This window comes from Hypanus sabinus, chromosome 8 (genome assembly GCF_030144855.1).
Source record: "Hypanus sabinus isolate sHypSab1 chromosome 8, sHypSab1.hap1, whole genome shotgun sequence".
Taxonomy (NCBI): domain Eukaryota; kingdom Metazoa; phylum Chordata; class Chondrichthyes; order Myliobatiformes; family Dasyatidae; genus Hypanus; species Hypanus sabinus.
Window position 1 is genome coordinate 155,144,425 of NC_082713.1, and position 23,760 is coordinate 155,168,184.

The 23,760-nt window shown below is 42.8% G+C and overlaps 1 protein-coding gene across 1 annotated transcript in view; it reads left to right on the forward strand.

The window, feature by feature from the left end:
• cftr (CF transmembrane conductance regulator) overlaps window positions 1-23,760 on the forward strand; it is a 154,109-nt gene that overhangs the window by 24,933 nt on the left and 105,416 nt on the right. The window contains exon 3 of the mRNA XM_059978285.1: window positions 16,242-16,353. Coding sequence (XP_059834268.1) covers window positions 16,242-16,353 — 112 coding nt within the window. The remainder of the gene's footprint in view (window positions 1-16,241; window positions 16,354-23,760) is intronic.

Below are 23,760 nucleotides of genomic sequence, written 5' to 3' on the forward strand. Positions count from 1 at the left end.
CTGCGTACAGACAGAGTATAAAGAGGAAGGCTCCAGAGATCAAGAAAACTAACAGGTGGTTGTGGGAGGCAGAGGAGCAGTTGCACCATTGCCTTGTCAGTGGACTGGGCCGTGTTCAAAACTTCATCTGAGGACCTAAATGACTACACCAAGGTCATAACAGAAAATATTAAAACAGTTGTGGATGAGTGTGTGTACCCACAATATCATTCAGGGTTTACGCCAATCAGAAGCCTTGGATGTACCATGAAATGCTGAGAGCCAGATCAGAGGCATTCAAGAATGCGACTAGAGGTGCAGGTACAATTTCCCATCCCAAGGGCAACGTGGAGATTCCAGACTAGAATGGGATCAATGAGGGATACTCTACAACTGTGGAAGGGTTTGAATGCCATAACCTCCTAGAAAGTAAAATCTTGCAACATAGGAGATAGCAGAGCTTCGCTTTCAGATGAGCTCCATGCCTTCTCCCTTTCTCAACCTCCATGATGATCCTTTGGCCTCTGTATCTGAAGACGATGTGTGACCTGCCTTCGAGAGAGGAATCCAAGGAAAGCATCTAGTCTGGACAGAGTAGTGAAGACCTGTGCTGACCAGCTGCCTGGTGTGTTCATGGACATCTTCAACATCTCGCTCCAGCAGTGCGTTGTACCCACCTGCTTCAAGTAGGCTTCAAGATTGGTAACCTGCCTCAGTGACTATTGCTCAGTGGCACTTGCAGTACATCCACAGTGATGAAGTGTTCCGAGAGGCTGGTGTTGAAGCCTATCAGCTCCTGTCTGAGTGACGACTTGGATCTTCCCCAATTTGCTCATCGAAGCAACAGGTCTACGGCAGATGCCATCTCATTGGCTCTTCACACAAACAACAAAGGTGTATAGTTGATGCTCTTTATTGACCACAGCTCGGCATTCAACACCATCATTCCCTCAAAACTAATCATAAACTCCAAGACCTGGGCCTCAATACCCCCTTGTGCAATTGGATCCTGGATTGCCTCAGTCAGTTCCTCCACAATCTCCATCAGCACAGGAGCACCACAGAGATGTGTGCTTAGCCCCTGCTCTACTCGCTTTACACCGATGAGTATGTGACTAAGTACAGCTCCAACACCATATACAAGTTTGCTGATGACATCATTGTTGTGGGCTGCATCAAAAGGGATGATGAGTCAGCATACAGGAGGGAGACTGAAATTTGGCTGAGTGGTGTAATAACAAAACCCTCTCACTCTAAGTCAATAAGACCAAGGAACTGATTGTAGACTTCAGGAGAGGGAAGCCAGAGGTCCATGAGCCAGTAATCATCAGAGGATCAGAGGTGGAGAGGGTCAGTAACTTTAAATTCATGGGTGTCACTACCTCCGCAGACCTGTCCTGTACCCATCAAATAAATATTATTATGAAGAGAGCCCAACAGCGCCTTGACTTCCTTAGGGGTCTGCGGAGATTTGGCATGTCAACAAAAACCCATGGGAAACTTCAATAGATATGTGGTGGAAAGTGTGCTGACTGGCCGGATTACGGCTGGGTATGGGAAGACTAATGCCTTTGAGCAGAAAATCCTACAAAAGGTAGTGGATTTGGCTTAGTACATTACAGATAAAGCCCTCCCAACCTTTGAGCACATCTACGTGAGATGTTGCTGTAGAAAAGCAGCATCCATCATCAAAGATCCTTAGCACCCAGTGTGGTGAACTACATATACCTGTCTGGACATGCCCCCTACTGACTGCTCCTGTGGCTCCTCCCACAGTCTCCTGTATAAAGGCGATCAAGGCCTGAGCCCGGCCTCTCAGTCTCCAGGATTTAGTACGGTGGTCACTCACTGCTTGTTCCTTCTTCCAGTCAATAAAAGCCGATATCTCGCCTTCACGTCTTAGAGTGAGTTATTGATGGGGCATCACCCAGGCCATGCTCTTTTCTCGCTGCTGCCATCTGGTAGAAGGTACAAGAGCCTCAGGACTCTCACCACCAGATTCAAGAACGGTTACTATTCCTCAGTCATCAGGCTCCTGAACAAAAGGGGATAACTACACTCATTCTATTTCTGATGTTCCCACAACCGATGATTTCACTTTAAGGAATCTTTATCTTGTTATTTCATACTCATTATTTATTGCTATTTATTTATATTTGTATTTGCACAATTTGTTGTCCATCGATCCTGTTTACAGTCACTGTTCTATAGATTTACTAAGCATGCCCGCAGAAAAAAGAAAAAATATGTACTCTGATAATAAATCTTATTTTGAACTTTTTGAACTTTGACCCTTTAGAAACAAATGTGCTCTATCCACTCTATACCTCTCATCTCTTGTAAACTTCTATCAGATCTCCTCTCGGCCTCTGATGCTCCAGAGAAAACAACCCAAGCTTATCCAGTCTCTTGCGATAGGCTGATGTTCTTTGAGTTTAGAAGAATGAGAGCCGATCAGATTGAACATGATTTTACAAAAAAGAGAAATTATATTGGGCAAATTTGCTGGAGTTCTTTAAGGATATAACAAACAAGATTAAGTTAAAAGATAACTGGCACCTATGTGATGCCTTTGGATTTCCAGAAGGCATTTGATAAAGTTGTACATAAAGTTTTTGCAATAGTTAAGAGCAGATTGGGATAGGGGCGATGCACTGGCATGGATAGGGAAGTAGCTAAGTAACAGAAAATAGAGACTTGGAATAAATTGTCATTATATTGGCAGTCGGCAACTGGTGAGTGCTATGAGGATTAGTGCTGGTGCATAGAACACAAAAAAAAAATAGGAAAAATCTCAAGTAATTTTAAGGCTGGTGGGACCATACTTACAATGTGGCATGCAGTTTTGTTACCTAAACTGAAGGAAGGCTGCAGTTAGTGCAGGAGGTGTTCACTGGTTTGAGAGAGCTAATACAAAGTTTGTGAGTTTGGGCCAATGTTTAGTGGAGTTTAGGTTAGTGAGAGCTGATCAGGTTGCAGATCTGATTTCAGATTGACCCTGTCCAGTGCACCACAGTGGTGAAATGGTTAGCACAACGCTTTAAAGTACAGGAGACCGGGGTTCAATTCTCACTGCTGCCTGCAAGGTGTGGGTACGTTCTTCCTGTAACCACGTGGGTTTCCTCCGTAGTGCTCTGGATTCCTCCTGTAGACTAAAGACCTACTGGTTGGTAGATTAGTTGGTCATTGTAAATTGTCCCATGATTAGGCTCAGGTTAAATTGGCAGATTGCTGGGTGACGTGGATCGAAGGATCGGGGGCGGTGGTGTGCTTATTGTGTGCTGTATCTCAATAAAAAAAATATAAAAAATATAAGAATGTGAATTGAGTTGACAAGGTGGATACTAAGCAAATGTTTCTCCTAGTGGGAATATTTAGTGACGGCCCATCTAAAACTGATGTGAAGAGGAATTTCTTCCTTTGCAGGAGCGTGAATGCATGGAATTCCCTCTGCCAGAGAGCAATGGAATCGGACCTGTTGAAAATACTTTATGATGCTCTTTCCATTTTCTACATGTTGTGCAAAAATGAATAGAGCTGGCCACATTTGAAGTGGAGTCGCTGTGTGATTTTGCAAAGTGGACAAAGTCCTTGTTTCAGTGATTAGTTCAGCCAATTCACTTGACTGTTCACAAATCTCCCTTCTTTTGCGATATGCAAAACCCAAATGATCAGCAAGCCTCCTGACATTATTATGGCTGAGCAGTGGTCTGTCAGCCATAACACAAAACCAGTAAGAAACTTTGAGGTGATATCTTTAACAATGTAGAAATGACTATTTAAATCAAAGTTAATCTGGTCTAGTCATTCACAACTACAAAGTACTGATCTCTAAAGTGTACATACGCAGTATCTTTTCTAACATTAACCCTTGACCCGCAGAGTAATTTGGCATTGATTTTCTCTTGTATTAGATTTGACATTGTGGTCATTTAATGTACTACATATTTATTGATATTGTTGTTAATCTATGATTCCTTCCTGGGAACCTCTCCTTTTCTGTCATCCTTTGTTTTGTTTTCACTACTGCGTGATTGGCTTTGAGAGCAAAGTTTACAATATTTTTATTAGTGACTGTGGTCTGAAAACAATAACATATCAAGGTACAATATGAGGAAGGTGCAATTGTGAGTTCATAAGCAAATTGGTGTAAATGTTGTAGTGTATACGTGATCGTGCAACAGAATGCAGTTTCTATTGTTATAAAATCCCGTAACTGGATCACTTACCAGCAAAGATAGAGAGGTCCGTTGAAGTCTGATGGTACTATTTTTAAAAGTCTTTATTTATGAAAGGGGCACAAACATAAGATTAATACAAACACTCAAATATACGTAGTCACTACTTAATCTAAAAGCGCGGGTCTAGTTAATAACCATCAATAAGAAACAGCTCGATCGTTTGTCTAGGGCGGGGGTCGGCAACCCGCGGCTCCGGAGCCACATGTGGCTCTTTTACGTCTGTGCTGTGGCTCCCTGTTGCTTTGGGAAATAATTGGTTGTGGCGACCCTTTTCCTGGCACATCCGAACCGACTCACAATTAGATAGCCTACGGGGGTTTGCGAGCACAGAGCTTTGGAGCCTCTGCGCCATGGGAGGCAGGTTGAGGGAGGCTTAAAAGTGAGGCTGAAGATTTCGAATAAAGTTTTTTCCTTCGACTGCAGTTACCGACTCCGTGTCGTAATTTTAGCGCTGCGTGTAGCACACCGCTACATGGTCAGTATTTAATTAAAATGTATTTTATGTTAGTTTGTTAGTTTTTGAAATGTAAATCTAAATTTGAAGATTATTGTGATCTTGTACAATCTAAATAAGACGTTGTGGCGGGCGACCCATTTCCTGACACATCCGAACCGGCTCACAATTAGCCAGCGTTCAGGCTAAGGGAGATAGCCTACGGGGGTTTGTGAGTACGTGTCTTTTGCAGCATCCGCGCCCATGGGGGGCGGGTTGAGGGAGGCTTAAAAGCAAGGCTGTTTAGTTCAAATAAAGCTATCTTTGACTGCAGTTTACTGACTGCTTGTAGCACACCGCTACAACGTGTTTTTATCGCTGGCTGTCCAGAGCGGAGGTGCTGAAACGCTTTGTCGCGTGTCTGGAAGAAGTGAAAACATTCCTGGGCAGCAAAGGGCTCACCTTTCCTGAGCTGGAACAGCCAGAGTGGCTGGAAAAGCTACACTTCATGGTAGACATGACAGCGCACCTGAACACGCTGAACACAGCTCTTCAACGGGGTAAGGACGTACAGCCCTGCACATGTTGGAGGATGTTTTGGCATTCGAGCGCAAGTTGACAGTGCTTGCCAGAGATTTACAGAAAGGCACATTGTCTCACTTCCCCAATTTGAGAGAGTTCAAACAAGGTCACGACATGATAAATTCGGAGTATTTACATTCTGCAATCATCGCAATGCAAACATCGTTTGGGAAACGCTTCTGTGAGTTCAGAGAGTTCATTATCCTTCCCTAAGCATCGATCCATCCCTACTGAATACGACTGCATTGTCAGGTGTGAGTCAACCTGAACAAGGATGATAAATATTTTAATTGCCTATTATTTAACGTATATTCATATGTTTTCATTGTTCAGTGAAATAGTCCTTTTATTTTTCAGGTTGACAGCTGGCTGACGTTATTTTTGGTTTGCTGCTGGCGGCAAATTTAAGTTTGGCGTTTTTCATAAATACAAGAAGGACTCAAATAGACGTCGAGTATTTTACTTAAAAGTAACCTTCAACCCAACGTCTTTTTTTCGGAGGTCAAAATGTTTTTGTTGCATGCAGAAATGTAATTTCGTTTTCTCTGCAGGAGTTCATCAATTTCATAAATGCAACACATTATAGTTTGTTTATACATAGCATAAAGGCAAAACAAAACGTTGTATGCAGTGTTATTTCATTTTAAATGTCAAACGGGTTTTGCGGCTCCCAGTGTTTTCTTTTCTGTGGGAAACGGGTCCAAGTGGCTCTTTCAGTGGTAAAGGTTGCTGACCCCTGGTCTAGGGGATAATATAGTGTCCGATGGAAATATAAAAGTCACTCAAATTCCTGCAGGCTTCTGGCTTTCGGGGGGGAGGGGGGGAACCGCTGGGTTTTCACTTGTTGGAGAGAGAGAGAGAGATTGGTGAGAAAAGAAAAACTTGCCCGGGTCTTTATGAAGCAAATCTGTTGAATCAGGGGAGCGGGCTTCCCCGTTGTTAGCTAAAAGCGGTTTTCCGTGATTCCAGGCCCGGAATCTAACGCATGTGGCTTCCTTCCAAAATGGCTTCCCGCTACGATGGGATCGCTAGCGTGTCTTCTGGTGCGTCTGAACGGGTTGTCCCCCCCAGACCCTCCTTTATACTTCCTCACGGGGTCTCCAATGTCAATCAGGTTGGGATGATGCAATCTCTCTCTCAACCAGCCCACTTTGCCCGAGGGCTTTACACGTGGTCTCCATGAGACAATAGTCAATGTCGCCTTGTTTTGCATCCCGGGTGGAATGCGGTATTCGGCACGTCGCTCTCTTTCCCATTTCCTGTGTCTATTCGGCATGTCTCTCCCTCCCACTTCCTGGGTCTACTGACCCCCCCTCAACTAGTGCTCTTGCGATTCTCACAAAGGAGGGGGCTGCGGACATAACACCTCCCCTCTTAAATGTTTTTACCAGCAGTAAAAAAAACGGATTCGTACAGAGTCTTACAGGATTTTTGAATCTAACACAATACACAAGCTTTTCTTTTCACAGAGTACTACAATTATACATTCAAGTCAGTATCTAAACAGTTAACGATTACAGTGTCCCTTTCTTTAATATCTTAACATCGCGTACCGTACTAAAGTCTTGTAGCATCAGACTTCAATTTAATAACCACCTATTTTTTTTATTTCTTTCCTTCAGCAACAAAACTAAGGAGGTGTGATCTTAGCTTAGGTGCATCTACAAAAGTTTATGCGAATACTAATCATTTCGGTCATTTTACTTAACCGGCAGGTCTCCAAGGGGCTGTCTTTATTAGTCACAGGCTTTGGCACAATCCCGTACAACCTGCTTTGCTGTTTAAAATGGCATCCCCATTAACCGTCGCCTCTTTTCCGGTGAGCCCCCCCCCCCCGCCCCGTGGGGAACTTGAGTAATTTGGCGTGGTGAAATCCAGCCCGCCTCGTTCATAGGGGCTATTTTATCAACACCATGCCCCAAACTTAGACCATTTCCACCCAATTCTTTAATTTTACCCAGTTGGCTAGCCCTTTTGTCTGAACCCTTCAGGCTATGGGTGTTTAATTTGAACCCTTTGTTCAAGTAGCATTTCGAATTCGGCCTCTTCACACCCCATCCTGGCATAACAATAGAGTGCCCCCCCTCCACCCCCCCACCCCCCCCCCCCCCCCCCGCTATCTCCCAGGTGATCTGCCAGGTTTAAAATTTCTTCATTCGACTTGGGAACTACAGACTTTCTGTTTCCTTCAATAATAATCCTCATTCCCCCCATTCTTAAATTCTGCCTTAACTTTGAACCCACCTTCGAGTACAAACACTGGGGAACTCACACTTCCCACGGTTCCCAAGGTTAACCCTTTTCCCACTGAACCAAGTCCATCTGCACCACAAGGACGGTCTCCCCGTTCCACTGAATCAGATACCTCAGACTTCTTCTGAGCTCCGTTACCAGGTTCAGCACCTCGTGCATCCCCATCTTGGACACACTCAAACGGGACATTGGCCTCTTCCAGGCTTTCAATACCTGCACCCTTTTTAAATCCTAAGTTTCCCCCGTTTCTCCCAGGTACTCTCTGGGCAACTCCCTTCCGGAGTAAACTCAACCCCGCGGGCTGAAACAACCTCACCTGCCAACCCAGCAGACTTCTTCGAGGTAAGGGCACCCTTTTCGTCTAAGGCCGCCCTCATTTCACTATCGGGAACACCTTTAGAAGTTTCAACTTCCTCAAACAGTTCTGCCAACCCAGACAGATCATCCAGGTCCAACCCTGGACCTTTTAACCGCTCTATCGGTTCCTTATCTTTATTTTCTGTCTCTAGAACCTTTCTCCTCGCTAAAGGCAGATCTACCTCTGCTCCCTTCTCCTCTTTCACTTTACTACTCTTCGTTTTACCACCCTCTAAACCCTCGTGGTACAGGGTCGGTAGAAATGTCTCAGCCAAATCAAAACTGGCCCGATTTAAACTGCTCTCGTTCTCAGCTGCCTTTCTCGACAGGCTGCGAGCGACCGCGCATGCGAGATAGATCTGAGACTCTAGGGGCGGGGCCACCGCATTCGCCGGTCGGCGGGTCGGCATCATGGCTGCCCAAACTTTACCTCCTGCTAAATCATTACCGAGAAGAACGTCCATGTCAGTTCTCAGGAACTTGGATGGCACCCCTATTTCAACGGGTCCAGACACCAACTCACAATCCATAATGAACTCATGTAAAGCCACCATTTCTATTCTTTTGCTGATCCCCTCTACCTTTACCATGCCCGTTTTTCGACCAAATTCTAGTACCTTACTGCTGATCAACGACAGCTCAGCCCCCATGTCTCTCCAGATTCGTACGGGAACTGGTGTGTCTCCCTCGCTCACAGACACGGTTCCGTGTGTCAGACAAGTCTCAGACCCTTCTCGTACTCTGTCTACCCTCGGCTCTCTGGTCGATTTACTGATTACCATGGCACACCCGATAGAGACTGCGGCTTTCCCTTTTCCTATCTCTTTCCTCGGAGCAAAGCATCGAGATGCAATATGCCCTCCCTGTCCACAATTAAAACAGGACAAGCCCGGAAACCTCTGGCTGTCTTGCCTTTCCCCCTCAACCTTACCGCTAGCTCCCGGTGGGACCTCTGCCTCACTCATCAGACTTTCTTGATCGTTCCCACGGTCTCTCTGGGAACGTTTATTCGAGGAAAACTTTGTCTTGTGGGTTAGGGCATATTCATCCGCGAACCTAGCAAATTCTGAAATGGACTTATCCGGCTTCTCATTCAAATACATCCGGATATCCTCCGGAACACAACCTTAAAATTCCTCAATCAACAGTAACTCCCTGAGACGCCCATAATCCTCGTCCACTTTTTCCGCGGTGCACCAACGGTCCAAGAGCACACCCTTCTCAAAGGCAAACTCGGTATATGTCTGATTCCACCCTTTTCGTAAATTTCTGAACTTTTGTCTATATGCTTCAGCTACTAGCTCGTAACCCCGGAGAATGGCCGCCTTTACTTGGTCATATTTCCCTTCCCCTTCCCCCTCCGTGGACAACGCCTTCCCTCTTAACACACTTTGTAACAACGCCACCCACTGCTCTTTGGGCCACGTCTGATTCACTGCCACCTTTTCAAAAGGCAAGAAGTAACTATCAACATCCGTCTCCTCGAACGGGGGTACTAACCTCAACACCCGACTGACATCAAACCGCTCCTCTCGGTCCGACCCCTGACTTCGTTGCTCTAGCGCAGGCATGGGCAAACTACGGCCCGCGGGCCATAAGCGGCCCGTTCAGCTTCTTAATCCGGCCCGCAGAACTTGATGAAATTATATTAATAAACCTTGTTAACGTTTTTTCCCCGCAATTCTGGCGTTTTCCCAATAGATGACGCACTCTATATACATTTGTGGCGACCCATTTCCTGGCACATCCGAACCGGCTCACAATTAGCCAGCGTTCCGGCTAAGGGAGATAGCCGGCGGGAATTTGTGAGCACAGAGCTTTGGAGCCTCTGCGCAGGGGGGCAGGTTGAGGGAGGCTTAAAAGTGAGGCTGGGGATTTCGAATAAAGTTTTTTTCTTCAACTGCAGTTACCGACTCCGTGTCGTAATTTTAGCGCTGCATGTAGCACACCGCTACACATTGACTTTTGTTGAGGTGCAGCGTATTACTCCACATTTGCGCTTTACTCTTTGTTCGGCTCGACCTACTTGTGTGAACAGGCGTTCAGCGTCATGAACATCAACAAAGCCAGCCACAGATCCAAGTTAACTCACCAACACCTCAGATCCATCCTGAGAATCGCCACAACAAAACTAAATCCAGACTTTGATGCGCTGGCTAAAAAGGGAGACCAACAACACTGTTCCCACTGAAATTAAAAATAAGTTTCTTCGTTGTGTTATGTAAAAAATGCATTTGAAAATATTTTTTTCAATAAGCCTTACATGTTACATGTCATTTCTGTTAAGTGATGGACATGAGTAGTGCGCAGGTGCACGTACGTTCTCAAAATAAAAAAATGCGCTCCAGATCAAATAACGCACTACGCATACTGGCGCGCTGTCACTGTTCTGTCCTTGTGCTGGTCATTGTTGAGTTTTGGCACAGGGTACAATTGAATAAGAAGGAGCAGGACAAGTAGACCTGCATCTCCTACCGTTTTTGAAATAAAGGCAGGCAGGAGGGGAGTGATGATGATAATATCTTGAAGGATAACAGAATTTTCAGTGCTTTAAAATAATAACTGTTACTATTAAAAAAAGCTGTATTTTATTCATTTAATTTTCAGTGTTTTAAAAGTCATTTCAATAAATAGCTAAATACCATGGGACTTCAAAGAGAGATATTTTGTTGTAATGCATTTGTTCATTTTCAATTGAAATTAAAGCACATGTTTTCTACATATCCCATGATATTTTATTTTCTCTTATGAGGTGTATTACCAAAACACTCCGTCCATCTGCTCCTGGTCCGGCCCCCCTGTCAAATTTTAGAACCCTTTGTGGCCCACAAGTCAAAAAGTTTGCCCACCCCTGCTCTAGACTTAACTTCTCCATCTCCAAGTCATGCTTCCTCTGCTTCTCCTTCTCAGCCCTCTCCTTCCCCTTTTCAGCTGCTTCCAGCTCTTTTAACTTAATTTCATGTTCCCACCTTAATTTTTCCAACTCTAACTGATCTGCCCCACTAGCTGGTACATTTTCAGGGGTATTTTCCAATACCTCCGCTGTAAACACATTCTTCCCAATATAATACTGAATTATTGCCCTTCGCACCTCCCGCTTTTTCATTGACAACTTCACCCCTGTGAGGTTTAACTCCTTCGCCAATGTTATCAAGTCCGATTTGGAGGCCCCCTCCAACGCCTCCAGAGTCGGGTTTTCTATAAATTCCCCCATGTCCATCTTTGCTTGTTTCCCGTCTGGCTACTCGTGTAACCAGATCCAAGTTTTGGACCTACAAGCCCGATTCACTGGCCCTCCAATTTGGTGTCAAATCCCGGACGAGCCCCCAACTGTTATAAAATCCCGTAACTGGATCACTTACCAGCAAAGATAGAGAGGTCCGTTGAAGACTGATGGTACTATTTTTAAAGGTCTTTATTTATGAAAGGGGCACAAACATAAGATTAATACAAACACTCAAATATACGTAGTCACTACTTAATCTAAAAGCGCGGGTCTAGTTAATAACCATCAATATGAAACAGCTCGATCGTTTGTCTAGGGGATAATATAGTGTCCGATGGAAATATAAAAGTCACTCAAATTCCTGCAGGCTTCTGGCTTTCGGGGGGGGGGGGCGTCGCTGAGTTTTCACTTGTTGGAGAGAGAGAGAGAAATTGGTGAGAAAAGAAAAACTTGCCCGGGTCTTTATGAAGCAAATCTGTTGAATCAGGGGAGCGGGCTTCCCCGTTGTTAGCTAAAAGCGGTTTTCCGTGATTCCAGCTACAGATTCCAGGCCCGGAATCTAACGCACGTGGCTTCCTTGAAAATGGCTTCCTGCTACGACGGGATCGCTATCGCGTCTCCTGGTGTGTCTGAACGGGTTGTCCCCCCCCCAGACCCTCCTTTATACTTCCTCACGGGGTCTCCAATGTCAATCAGGTTGTGATGATGCAATCTCTCTCTCAATCAGCCCACTTTGCCCGAGGGCTTTACACGTGGTCTCCATGAGACAATAGTCAATGTCGCCTTATTTTGCATCCTGGTGGAACGCGGTATTCGGCACGTCGCTCTCTCTCCCACTTCCTGGGTCTACTGACCGCCCCCTCAACTAGTGCACTTGCGATTCTCACAAAGGAGGGGGCTGCAGACATAACACTATTACATATTTCTATATTTGCTACTGATTTTTTGTTATACACAGTAAAAGAAAAATACTTGCCTTTGTTTTGGTTTGGATTTTGCTCAGTTTCATTGTAAACAACATTGTGCTCATGCTCACCTAAGTCATACGCTGCACTGTGATTTTTTTCTGTTGAAGAGGAAGCATTTGGAGGCACTGCAATTGTGATCACTCCAATGTCAATAGATGTTGCTGTGTTGAAGCTCAAAAAGTCCATAAAGTACTACATTGACACTTCTGGATTTGAATGTCACTTCCAATAAAAAACATTCCCAGAAATGTTAAAGGTGTGTAAGGAAATACGCGGTCAATTCTTTACCGAGTAAATAACAAACAAAAAAGATAGTTGAATGATTGTTCTTATCACTTTGACACTTGTACAAGTTGTAGATATTCACCTCTACCAGTGGCTACATCCTTCCGAGTAGTTTGGTAAATTACAAATGAGTACTTAGGATCGTAGACATTGTTGATCTTTGCATTGGCTTCAACACTTATGACATGCTTTGAAGATTTCTGATTCACCAAATTTGCTCAATGACAGATATTTTTGCAGAAAAGATTAATTCTCCCACACAGCTTACAGTACTTCCCTGTAGCATATCAAACAGCTTTGTGTGGGACAGGCTATCTTCATAATAAAAGCACTCTTTTGAGATCTTCTTACTCTGCCGATGCTAATGTTATGCATTGTTGGTTTTGAGAAAAAAAAAACCAGCTCTGGTATTTATTTTCCATGTGTTGCTATTTTTGGAGGGGATAATATTTCATAAATATTCTTTAATTCTTCACCATTCTTTGTTTAACAAGAGTGCTTTTGTTTCTTGTTGCACACCTTCAACTACATGAAACCACTTTTCTCAAAACCACAGAACCAAATATGGCTTGGAATGCACATTGAAGATCCTAATAGACAGTATGACCCCATCGCTGTCCTAACATAGTGCAAATGCAGAATTGTCACATTGAACATATTGAATGTTACTGCTGTTTAAATGTGATGGTGGGTGACTTGCACACATTCAGGTCAATTAGCCTTGGTGTGAGATCTGAATAAAATCTCTGACTGTGGAGTTATATGCTGGGTTGACTCAGATGCAAGAACTCATACATTCTATATCAGAATTCAGCACCATATGTCAGCTTGGGTGAAACGCACACACACACACACACACACACACACAACATGCTTAAACTTGCAAGGGCTGCGTTCTCAGGTCCTTCATGCTCATCACCAATGTAAACTGCAACCATTAAATTCTTGCATCTGTGATAATTATACAGACAGACTGCTGAGAGCACAGTAAAACAACAACTGCTTTTTTCATTACTGTAGCTGAGATACTGAGCACTGTCTTAAGGAGGGACCAAAAACTTCAAAGGAAATGTAGCAATATGGCATAATAATAATGTAACATGTGTTAAACCATTTGCAGCATGTTAATGGTGATTTATAACTGGATGGTTTTAAACTAAATTATACCCAATAAAATGTTAGGTCAAATGTGTTTTAAAGCCCTTTGATGGGCAAATTCATCCATGGTCACAAGAACAAATTATGTGCTATCACATCAGCTTCCCATAGGCGTTCCTTTAGAGCAATTTATGGCAAATCTAGCAAATAACTTCAGTTAACAATCTTCAAATCTAGATTGTAGATATGATTTAAATTACAGCTCCAGACAATATGTTCCTAAAAGCCTTGAATCACAGACCAACAATGCTGATTTAAAATTTATTTAGATGTCTATAGTGCGGGTGTGAATTGGGAGGTGTGATGTTTGTGTGTTGTTTCAAAGAAAGCATTGTGGATGCATTGTAAATACGTAATTGTCCTTTGATGTTTAACACACAACATCCCAGGTCGTGTTGGGCCAGCCAGACTTTTTTCCAACTGAAAGGGTCTCCCTATGATGCCTGCTGTATCTTGTTTTTGCTATAGAAATATAGAAAACCTACAGCACAATACAGGCCCTTCAGCCTACAAGGTTGTGCTGACATGTCCCTACCTTAAAAATTACTAGGCTTACCCATAGCCTTCTATTTTTCTAAGCTTCATGTACCTATCCAAAAGTCTCCTAAAAGACACTATCGTATCCGCCTCCACCACGGTTGCTGGCAGCCCATTCCACACACTTACCACTCTCTGAGTTAAAAAAAAATTACCCCAGACATCTCCTCTGTACCTACTCCCTAGCACCTTAAACCTGTGTCCTCTTGTGGCAACCATTTCAGCCCTGGGAAAAAGCCTCTGACTATCCACACTATCAATGCCTGTCATCATCTTATACACCTCTGTCAGGTTGCCTCTCATCCTCCATCGCTCCAAGGAGAAAAGGCTGAGTTCACTCAACCTATACTAATAAGTCGTGCTCCCCAATCCAGGCAACATCCTTGTAAATCTCCTCTGCACCATTTCTATGGTTTCCACATCCTTCCTGTAGTGAGGCGATCAGAACTGAGCACAGTACTTCAAGAGGGGTTTGACCAGGGTCCTATATAGCTGCAACATTACCTCTCGGCTCCTAAATTCAATTCCACAATTGATGAAGGCCAATACACCGTACACCTTCTCACCATACACGTGCTCCCCTGCCCCCTTCTTTCTACCTAGGCCTCCCGTCCCAGGATCCTTTCCCTTCTCCAGCTCTTTATCCCTTTTGCCAATCACCTTTCCGGCTCTCAGCTTCACCCCACCCCTTCCGGTCTTCTCCTATCATTTCACATTTCCCCCTCCCTCTCCTACTTTCAAATCTCATACTATATTTCCTTTCAGTTGGTCCTGACGAAGGGTCTTGGCCCAAAATGTCGACAGTGCTTCTTCCTATAGATGCTGCCTGGCCTGCTGTGTTCCACCAGCATTTTGTGTGTGTTGCTTGAATTTCCAGCATCTGCAGATTTCCTCGTGTTCACTTCCTCATCCAGGTCATTTATAAAACTCATGAAGAGTAGGGGTCCCAGAACAGATCCCTGAGGCGCACCACTGGTCACCAACCTCCATGCAGAATATGACCTGTCTATAACCACTCTTTGCCTTCTGTGGGCAAACCAGTCCTGGATCCACAAAGCAATGTCCCCTTGGATCCCATGCCCCCTTACTTTCTCAATAAGCCTGGCATGGTTTATCTTATCAAATACCTTGCTGAAATCCATACACACTATATCTACTGTTCTTCCTTCATCAATGTGTTTAGTCACATCCTCAAAAAATTCAATCAGGCTCGTAAGGCACGACCTGCCCTTGACAAAGCCATGCTGATTATTCCTAATCATATTATACCTCTCCAAATGTTCGTAAATCCTGCCTCTCAGGATCTTCTCCATCAACTTACCAATCACTGAGGTAAGACTCACTGGTCTATAATTTCCTGGGTTATCTCTACTCCCTTTCTTGAATAAAGGAACAACATCCGCAAACCTCCAATCCTCTGGAATCTCTCCAGTCCCCATTGATGATGCAAAGATCATTGCCAGAGGCTCAGCAATCTCCTCCCTCACCTCCCACAGTAGTCTGGGGTACATCTCACCTGGTCCCGGCTACTTATCCAACTTTATCAAGTAAAGAGGCTACTTCATACCTACCAGTATTTTTTTTTCTGATAACTTCTTTCACACAACAACAATTCCCTCCCAATATTTACTTCTACAATGATTCCAAGTACACTGATGTCTAATGTAACATTATTAATTTCCAATTGAGGGGAAAGAAGGAATTTCTATTTCAAAATGTTAATAAATTCTCATATTAAATAACAGGTCTTGCCTTAATGGAGTCAATGTTCCTGCGGTGAACAAATGCAGATTTTCCGGGAATCTAGGTTCTGGTCTTGTTTGCTCTAATTTCCCCTTCCAAAGGGCTGGGAAAATTCCAACTACTTTCACTTGGTTGTTATTTGTGCTTGTGTGCTTGAGCCTCTCAGCAGTATTGTAACTAAGCATGGAACATGACCTTTTAAATAATTAAAGTCCCACAGTGTGATGTATGGTTGAGAGGTTTTAGCCTGCCAAAAATGTGGCTCAGTTAGAATGTGAACTTTCATTCAGTAATAATGTTTACTAAAGTTAGAGCTTCATTATCTTCTCCTGCAATAATTTTTTTTAAAAATCTAATTGGTTATTTTTTGCCAAATCTCCTTGGCTATGCCTAAGTGGCATAAAGTATTCTGGAGATCCCCACTGTTTCTTTAAGAACTGTTACAGGTGACTAATTGACTTGTTTTTGCTCATTTACAGGGAATGGGACAGAGAGTTAGCAACATCAAAGAATAATCCCAAGCTAGTGAATGCACTTCGCCGTTGCTTTTTCAGGAGATTTTTATTTTATGGAATTCTGCTGTACTTTGTGGTGAGATTTTGTTCAATACTGATCCTCTTAGTTGACCAATGAAGCATCAGGTTTTTTTGTATTGTGGCAAATCTATTTTGTAACTTATGTAAATTATTTTAGTTATCTTATATCAAACAGGTAATTCTAGAAACAAGAGAAGCTAGGCAGCATCCAATATCTGTACATATAGCTTCAGGTAATTGCTCTATGGCAGAACACAAGAGGAACACATGAACACAAGAAAACAAGAGGCCACCAGCTCCCCACCCCGCCCCAACCTTGCTCTGACATATTACAATCATACTGATCTATGTTCTTCAATTCTTCTTCTGTGCCAGTTCCCCATAACTCCCATTTCCTTTTATCTTTGAAATAGTTCTCTGCCTCTACCTAATGATACAGATAGATCTATCCATTACCATCATCAGGTGCAGGGAATTTTGAAGAGTCGGAATGAAGAAATTTCTCTGTTTTCAATAACCAACTCCTTATTTTGTAGCTATGTCCCCTTGTTCATGACTCTCCCGTTAACGAAAATACTTCAATATCTACTCTGTCAAACCCCCTTAAGATCTTAAAAGTTTGAATAAGGTTGCTGTCATTCTGGTAAAGTCCAAGGAATATAGACCCAAATTATCCAATTTCTACTGATAGTATGACTTTCTGATCCCATGAATTAGACTGGTAAATCTTATTTGGGCTGCCTTTTATTCTTCTATGTCTTTTTTAGTTAGGAGACCAAAACTGTGCACAGTAATACAGCTGTGGTTTCAATAGCTCCCTGTACAAGTGTAACAAAATCTCCCTATTCTGAAACTCCAACCCCTTCAAAATAAAGACCAAAAGTGCCATTTTGTCTTTTTAACTCCTTGCTGAACCCTCCTGCTAACTTTTTGTGATTCATGAAATTAGATCCCTCTGAACTTCTCTCATTTGCATTCTCTTCCAATTTGGATAATAATCTGCCTTTTGGTTCCTCTTAGTGAAGCACATAACCTCATACTCCCCCCACATGAATCTCCATTTGCAAGGTTTTTGCTCAATCACTCGATATATCTCCTGATGTGGAATCACAACATCCCATGGCTTTCCTTTACCAGTATTGATGGTTCAGCTTTGTGTTTCTAGCACTTACTTTTAGTTCTTATTGATGTTATATTTCTTTGCTGAATCTTTTCCCTTGCATTTGTCATTGGAGACAGAACTAAAAACTGACCTACCTTTGTCGATGTATGGTTTTAGAAGCAGCATCATCTGCGTGTCACATTGCATCCAAGATCAGCTATCATTTTGTTTACCTAAATAATTTAAGCTGAAGTGCACAATAAGTAGCAACTGCACGCTGTATTCAATTGTCATGTATTATATAATGCATTAATAGTATAAAAATCAATTAATGTTCTCAAATATTAAATGACCAAATATTGTCCCTACCTAAATAAGGGTGGAATTAGCAAATACTTAACCTCTGATTCTTGTTATCCTTTTATCAGTGTTTTAAAAAGTAGTTGGCCAATTTACCTGAATTTTTCTGAGGAGATCACAGATTGTCTACAGATAATGAGTGTGGTGACAAAAGAAAAGGTTTGATTTGTGCCATTATAGAAGCTGTAACGTTTAAAGTGGTCTAATTTAGCAATTTTGGGGATGTGTGTTCTGTGAATGTGATATGTGATTACTTTGTGTTTGACGAGATTCATGAGAGACACTAATTTTGTACTGTAGCATTTCTGTCATGGTTCCAGATAACATAGGATTACTGGATTTAACCCTATAAGCCCGATTACAGACAGCAATTTAAACTAACCAGCAATGATTAAAGACAGCTGGAGCCTTTGAAAAGGAAGTGCTCTTTGACTGGAAGAGGTGATAGGAGTCAAACTACACACAGTGGCAGCTTGGCAGAGGAACATGAGCACAAGGAGATGTTTCCAGTTTTCTGTCCAGCTTTAGAGGACCTGATCAACATGGAGGAAAGAAGGAGAGAGGACCTCTACCCAAAGCACTAGGAAGCTCCATAAACGCTGTGTCAACTGGTCACTGAAGTGACCACAAGTATTCAAACCCCAATGACTTGGCCATAGTGCCACAAGAAGCTTAGTGGCCTTACACACATGTTCAAGATCATTGGATATAGCATTAGAAACACTTCTGACCAATGGGACCACACACACTCCTGTGTATCTCAATTATCTGCAATCTTTCTTAATCAGGACTCAAACAAATACCCCATCATCCCTTTCCCAAAAGACTCATTACAGACAGTCTGTGCTCACTGCAAACTACCTTTCTATGGTAAACAGATCAACCAGATGATTTGGAAGGAGTGATCAGCTCAGAGAAGAAGCAACTCAATCCATCCATGACCAATTTGAAATCAATAAGTCTTGGCCTAATTAGTTTGAGATATATATATATATGTATCTATATATATCTACTCTACCCAACAATCAACATAAATGCATTTATCCAGATAATCCTTTCCCAATCATACAGCTCATACACCTTGCATGCATTCCACCCAAATATTCAGTCAAGGAGATCTGTGCTAAAGTACTGACCCTGCCTGTTCAGACATGACCCAACCTGAGAGCTCATTTCTTTATTTGTGCCTGTCTCAACCCCAATACAAGGTCAAGTTCCATCAAACCTTCAAGTAGCCACCTGCTGACTGGAAGACACCCACTAAAGCCCATGCCTCGCTCTTGCAGGAAGAGGTGGCAAGCAGATGGTGCCAATGGCCGCAAAACACCTTGGACAGATCCGGTAGATCACTGCCCCACTGACAGGATGCTGGTTATTCCTGGAGCAGCCGATAATCAAATAGTAGCTGAGGCAGCACAGTGAAGATGATGATATGTTTGTACATATCCTCCTTCCCGCACTCCATTTCCTATTCATCCTCAGTCACATCTGATTTTTATACACAGTAGTCAATTTAAGCATGGGCCCCTCTAAATTCTCCTCACCTCTCACCTTAAGCTATGCAGTATTTTTCAGATCAGTCACCAAAAACCCTTACTTTCCAAGGGTCTGCAGTTAAGCAGAAAGACTGAGGTGATGAAATTAGATCAGCTACATAGAAAACCATTCAGATACTGGTTTAATATGTGTGGATTCTCAGTGGAGAGTCACTGAGTATGTGGGGCATGCATGCAGAGCAGAGGATAAATTTAGCTCACGTGCCTGTTTCCATGAAGGTGAGGATGCTCATGATTTCTACTGGGCCGAGTCCACAGAAAGAGGCAGAAGACCATGAGGAAGCAAGAATGAAAAGAGTTGGCCTTCCAATTCTAGCTTTCCAAGCATCTTAGTGTAGATACTGGAGCCTACCTTCTCCAACAAAGAAGATGCAACCAGTGCCACTTTAACACAACACACACAAAATGCTGGTGGAACTCAGCAGGTCAGGAAATGGAAATGAATAAACAGTTGATGTTTCAGGCCAAGGCCCTTCTTCAGGACTGAGAAGGAAGGGGGAAGATGTCAGAATAAAAAGGTGGGGGGAAGGGAAGGAGTCTGGTGGGAAGGTGAGAGGTGAAGCCGGGTGGGTGGGAAACGTTGAGGGTTGGAAAAGAAGGAATGTGATAGGAAAGGAGAGTGGACCACAGGAAAAGGGGATGGAGGAGGGCACCCAAGGGGAAGTGATAGGCAGGTGAGAAGAAGTAAAAGGTCAGAGTGGGGAATTGAGGAAGGAGGTGAAAAATTGGGCTAGAAGTCCCCTGTAATATTTTCAATGATAAACTTGCCTCCTTTAATGCTACTGTTCACTCTGCAAGAAGACCTTATTTTTCCAAGATTACTATAAAGAATGGCAGTGATTCAAGAATACCATTCCCAACTGTAAACTGACTGTTGAACCCTGCCCCAACATAAAATGCCCACCGTCAAGCATCTGCCATAAAATATGAAGGATTTACAATATTTTTTAACAACAAAAATTATTTCCATCAGGGAGACTATAGCTACAGTTATTGATAACCTGTATAGCTAGCCTCATAAAATGATGGCAACCATGTCAAAATTTATTAAGTATTTCCGATTCAGAATTGTATAACATTGTAACAAAGAGTAAACTATCTACTTGCTGTCCTGACCCTGTCCCTACTACATTTTAAAGAAGACTTTTAATAATGTTTTCAATTCTGTTAGAAAAATTATTAAAACATCCCTTGAAACTGGAATTTGTCCAAAAGCTTTCTGTGGCTGACAAATCCCTACTTAAAAAGCCAAATCTTGATAGTGAGGTACGAGCTAACTACAGGCTATATCAAATTTTCCCTTCTCAGGCAAGGTTCTTAAGAGAGTCATTTTTGACCTCAACAACTTTCTAAGTGAGAACAATATTCAAGAAAATTTTCAATCAGATTTTACAGCAAACCACAGCACAGAGACAACCCTTATCAAAATTGTCAGAGAACTTAGGCTCAGCACTAATGCAAATAGGGTCTCCATTCCAATTAGATCATAAGACCATAAGATTTAGGAACAGAATTAAGCCATTTAGCCCACTGGGAATGCTCCACCATTCCAATTTTCCTCTTAGTCCCATTCCCTTCCTTCTCCCCATGTCCCTTCATGCCCTGACCAGTTAGCAATCTATCAACCTCTGCCTTCAATCTACATGGAGACATGGTGTCCATAGCTGCCTGTGGCAAAGAATTGCACAGATTCACCACTCTCCGGCTAAAGAAATTCCTCCATTTCCATTCTAAAAGGATGCCCCTCTATTCTGAGGCTGTGTCCTCTGGTCTTAGACTCTCCCATCATAGGAAATATCCTCTCTACATCCACTCTATCAAGGCCTTTCACCATTCAATAGGTTTCAATGAGGTCATCTCCCCTGCCCCCCATTCTTCAGAATTCTAGTGAATACAGGCCCAGAGCCATCAAACACTCTTTATATGACAAGCTATTCAATCCTGGAATCATTTTCGGGAACACACTTTGAACCTTCTCCAGTTTCAACACATCCTTTCTAAGATAAATGGCCCAAAACTGCTCACAATACTCCGAATGAGGTGTCACCAGTGCTTTATAAAGTCTCAACATTACATCCTTGCTTTTATATTCTAGTCTTCTTGAAACAAATGCTGGCCTTTCATTTGACTTCCTCACCACTGACTCAACCTGCAATTTAACCTTTAGGAATCCTGTACAAGGACTCCCAAGTCCATTTGCATCTCAGATTTTTTGTATTTTCTCTCCATTTAGAAAACAGTCTACACTTTCATTTCTTTTACTAAAGTGCATGACTGCATAATTCCCAACACTATATTCCATCTGCTATTTCTTTACCCATTCTCCTAATCTGTCTAAGTCCTTCTGTAGTCTCTCTACTTCCTCAAAACTACCTGCCCCACCACCTATCTTCATATTGTCTGCAAACTTTGCAACAAAGCTATCATGTTCATCATCCAAATCATTGACATCAATGTAAAAAGAATCAGTCCCACACTGACCTCTGTGGGACACCATCAGTCACCAGCAGCCAGCCAGAAAAGGCTCCCTCTTTTGCCTCCTGCCAATAAGCCATTGCTTTACCCATGCCATAACCTTTCCTGTAATACCATGGGCTCATAGCTTGTTAAGAAAACTCATATATGGCACTTTGTCAAAGGTCTCCTGAAAATCCAAATGCACAAAATCAACCATTCTCCTTTCTCTTCCCTGCATGTTACTTCTTCAAATTCCAACAGATTCGTCGGGTAAGATTTTCTCTTGAGGAAACCTTGCTAATTATTGCCTATTTCATCATGTGCCTCCAAGTTTCCTGAGACCCCATCCTTAATAATCAACTCCAACATCTTTCTAACCACTGTCAGTCTAACTGGCCTATAGTTTCCTTTCTTCTGCCTCTCCCCCTTCTTGATGAGTGGAGTGACATTTGCAATTTTCCAGTCTTCCAGAACCATTCCAGAATCTAGTGATTCTTGAAAGATCATTACTAATGCCTACATGGTCTCTTCAGCAACCTCCTTCAGAACCCTGGGGTGTACACCATCTGGTCCAGGTGACTTATCTGTCTTCAAATCTTTTAGTTTCCCCAAGAACCTTCTCCCTACTAGTGGTAACTTCTCACACTTCATGACCACTGACACCTGGAAATTCCACCATATTACTAACGTCTTCTGCAGTGAACACTGACGCAAAATAGTTAGTCAGTTTGTCTGCCATTTCATTGTTCCAGCACATCATTTTCCAGTGGTCCAATATCCGCCCTCACCTTTCTTTTACTTGTTATGTATATGAAGAAACTTTTGGTATCCTCTTTAATATTATAGAAACATAGAAAGCCTACAGCACAATACAGGCCCTTCGGCACACAAAGCTGTGCCAAACATGTCCTTACCTTAGAAATTACCTAAGGTTATCCATAGCCCTCTGTTTTTCTAAGCTCCACGTACCTGTCTAGGAGTCTCTTAAAAGAGCCTATCGTATCCACCTCCACCACCATTACTAGCAGCCCATTCCATGCATTATTGGCTAGTTTACTTTCGTATTCCATCTTTATCTTTTTAATGGCTTTGGTTGCCGTCTGTTGGTTTTTAAAATCTTCCCAATCCTCTAACTTCTCACTAATTTTTGATCCATTATATGCCCTCTCTTTGAATTTTATGTTGGTTTTGTCTTCCCTTGTTAGCCACGGTTGTGTCATCTTTCCTTCAGAATTCTTCTTCCCCTTTGGGATATGTACATTCCGAATTGCTTCCAGAAATTCCAGTCATTACTGCTTTGTCATCATCCCTGCCAATGGTCTTTTCCAATCCATTCCGGTCAACTCCTCTCTCATGCCTCTGTAATTCCCTTTACTCCACTGTAATACCAATATATCTGTCTTTAGTTTCTCCTTCTCAAGTTTCAGGGTGAATTTGATCACATTATGATCATAATCCCCTAAAGGTTCTTTTACCTTAAGCATTCTAATCAATTCTGGTTCATTGCACAACACCCAAACGAGAATAGCTGATCCCCTAGTGGGCTTAACCACAAGCTGCTCTAAAAATCCATCTCGTAGGCAATCTAGAAATTCCCCCTCCTGTAAACCAGCACCAACACAATTTTCCCAATCTATCTACACATTGAGGTCTTCCATGACTATTGTAACATTGCTCTTATGGCATGCATTTTCTATCTCCCATTGTGATTTGTGGTCCACATCCTTACTACTGTCTGGGGGTCTTTATACAACTCCCATCAGAGTTTATTTTACCCTCGCAGTTCTTTAGCTCTATCCATAATGATTCAATACCTTCTGGCCCCATGTCACCTCTTTCTAGATTTGATTTCACTTTTTACCATCAGAGCAACGTTGCCCCCCTGCCTTCCGGCCTGTCCTCTAGACACAATGTGTGTCATTGGACATTGAGCACCCACCTAAAATCTTCTTTCAGCCATGATTCAGTGATCCCTGCAACATCATAC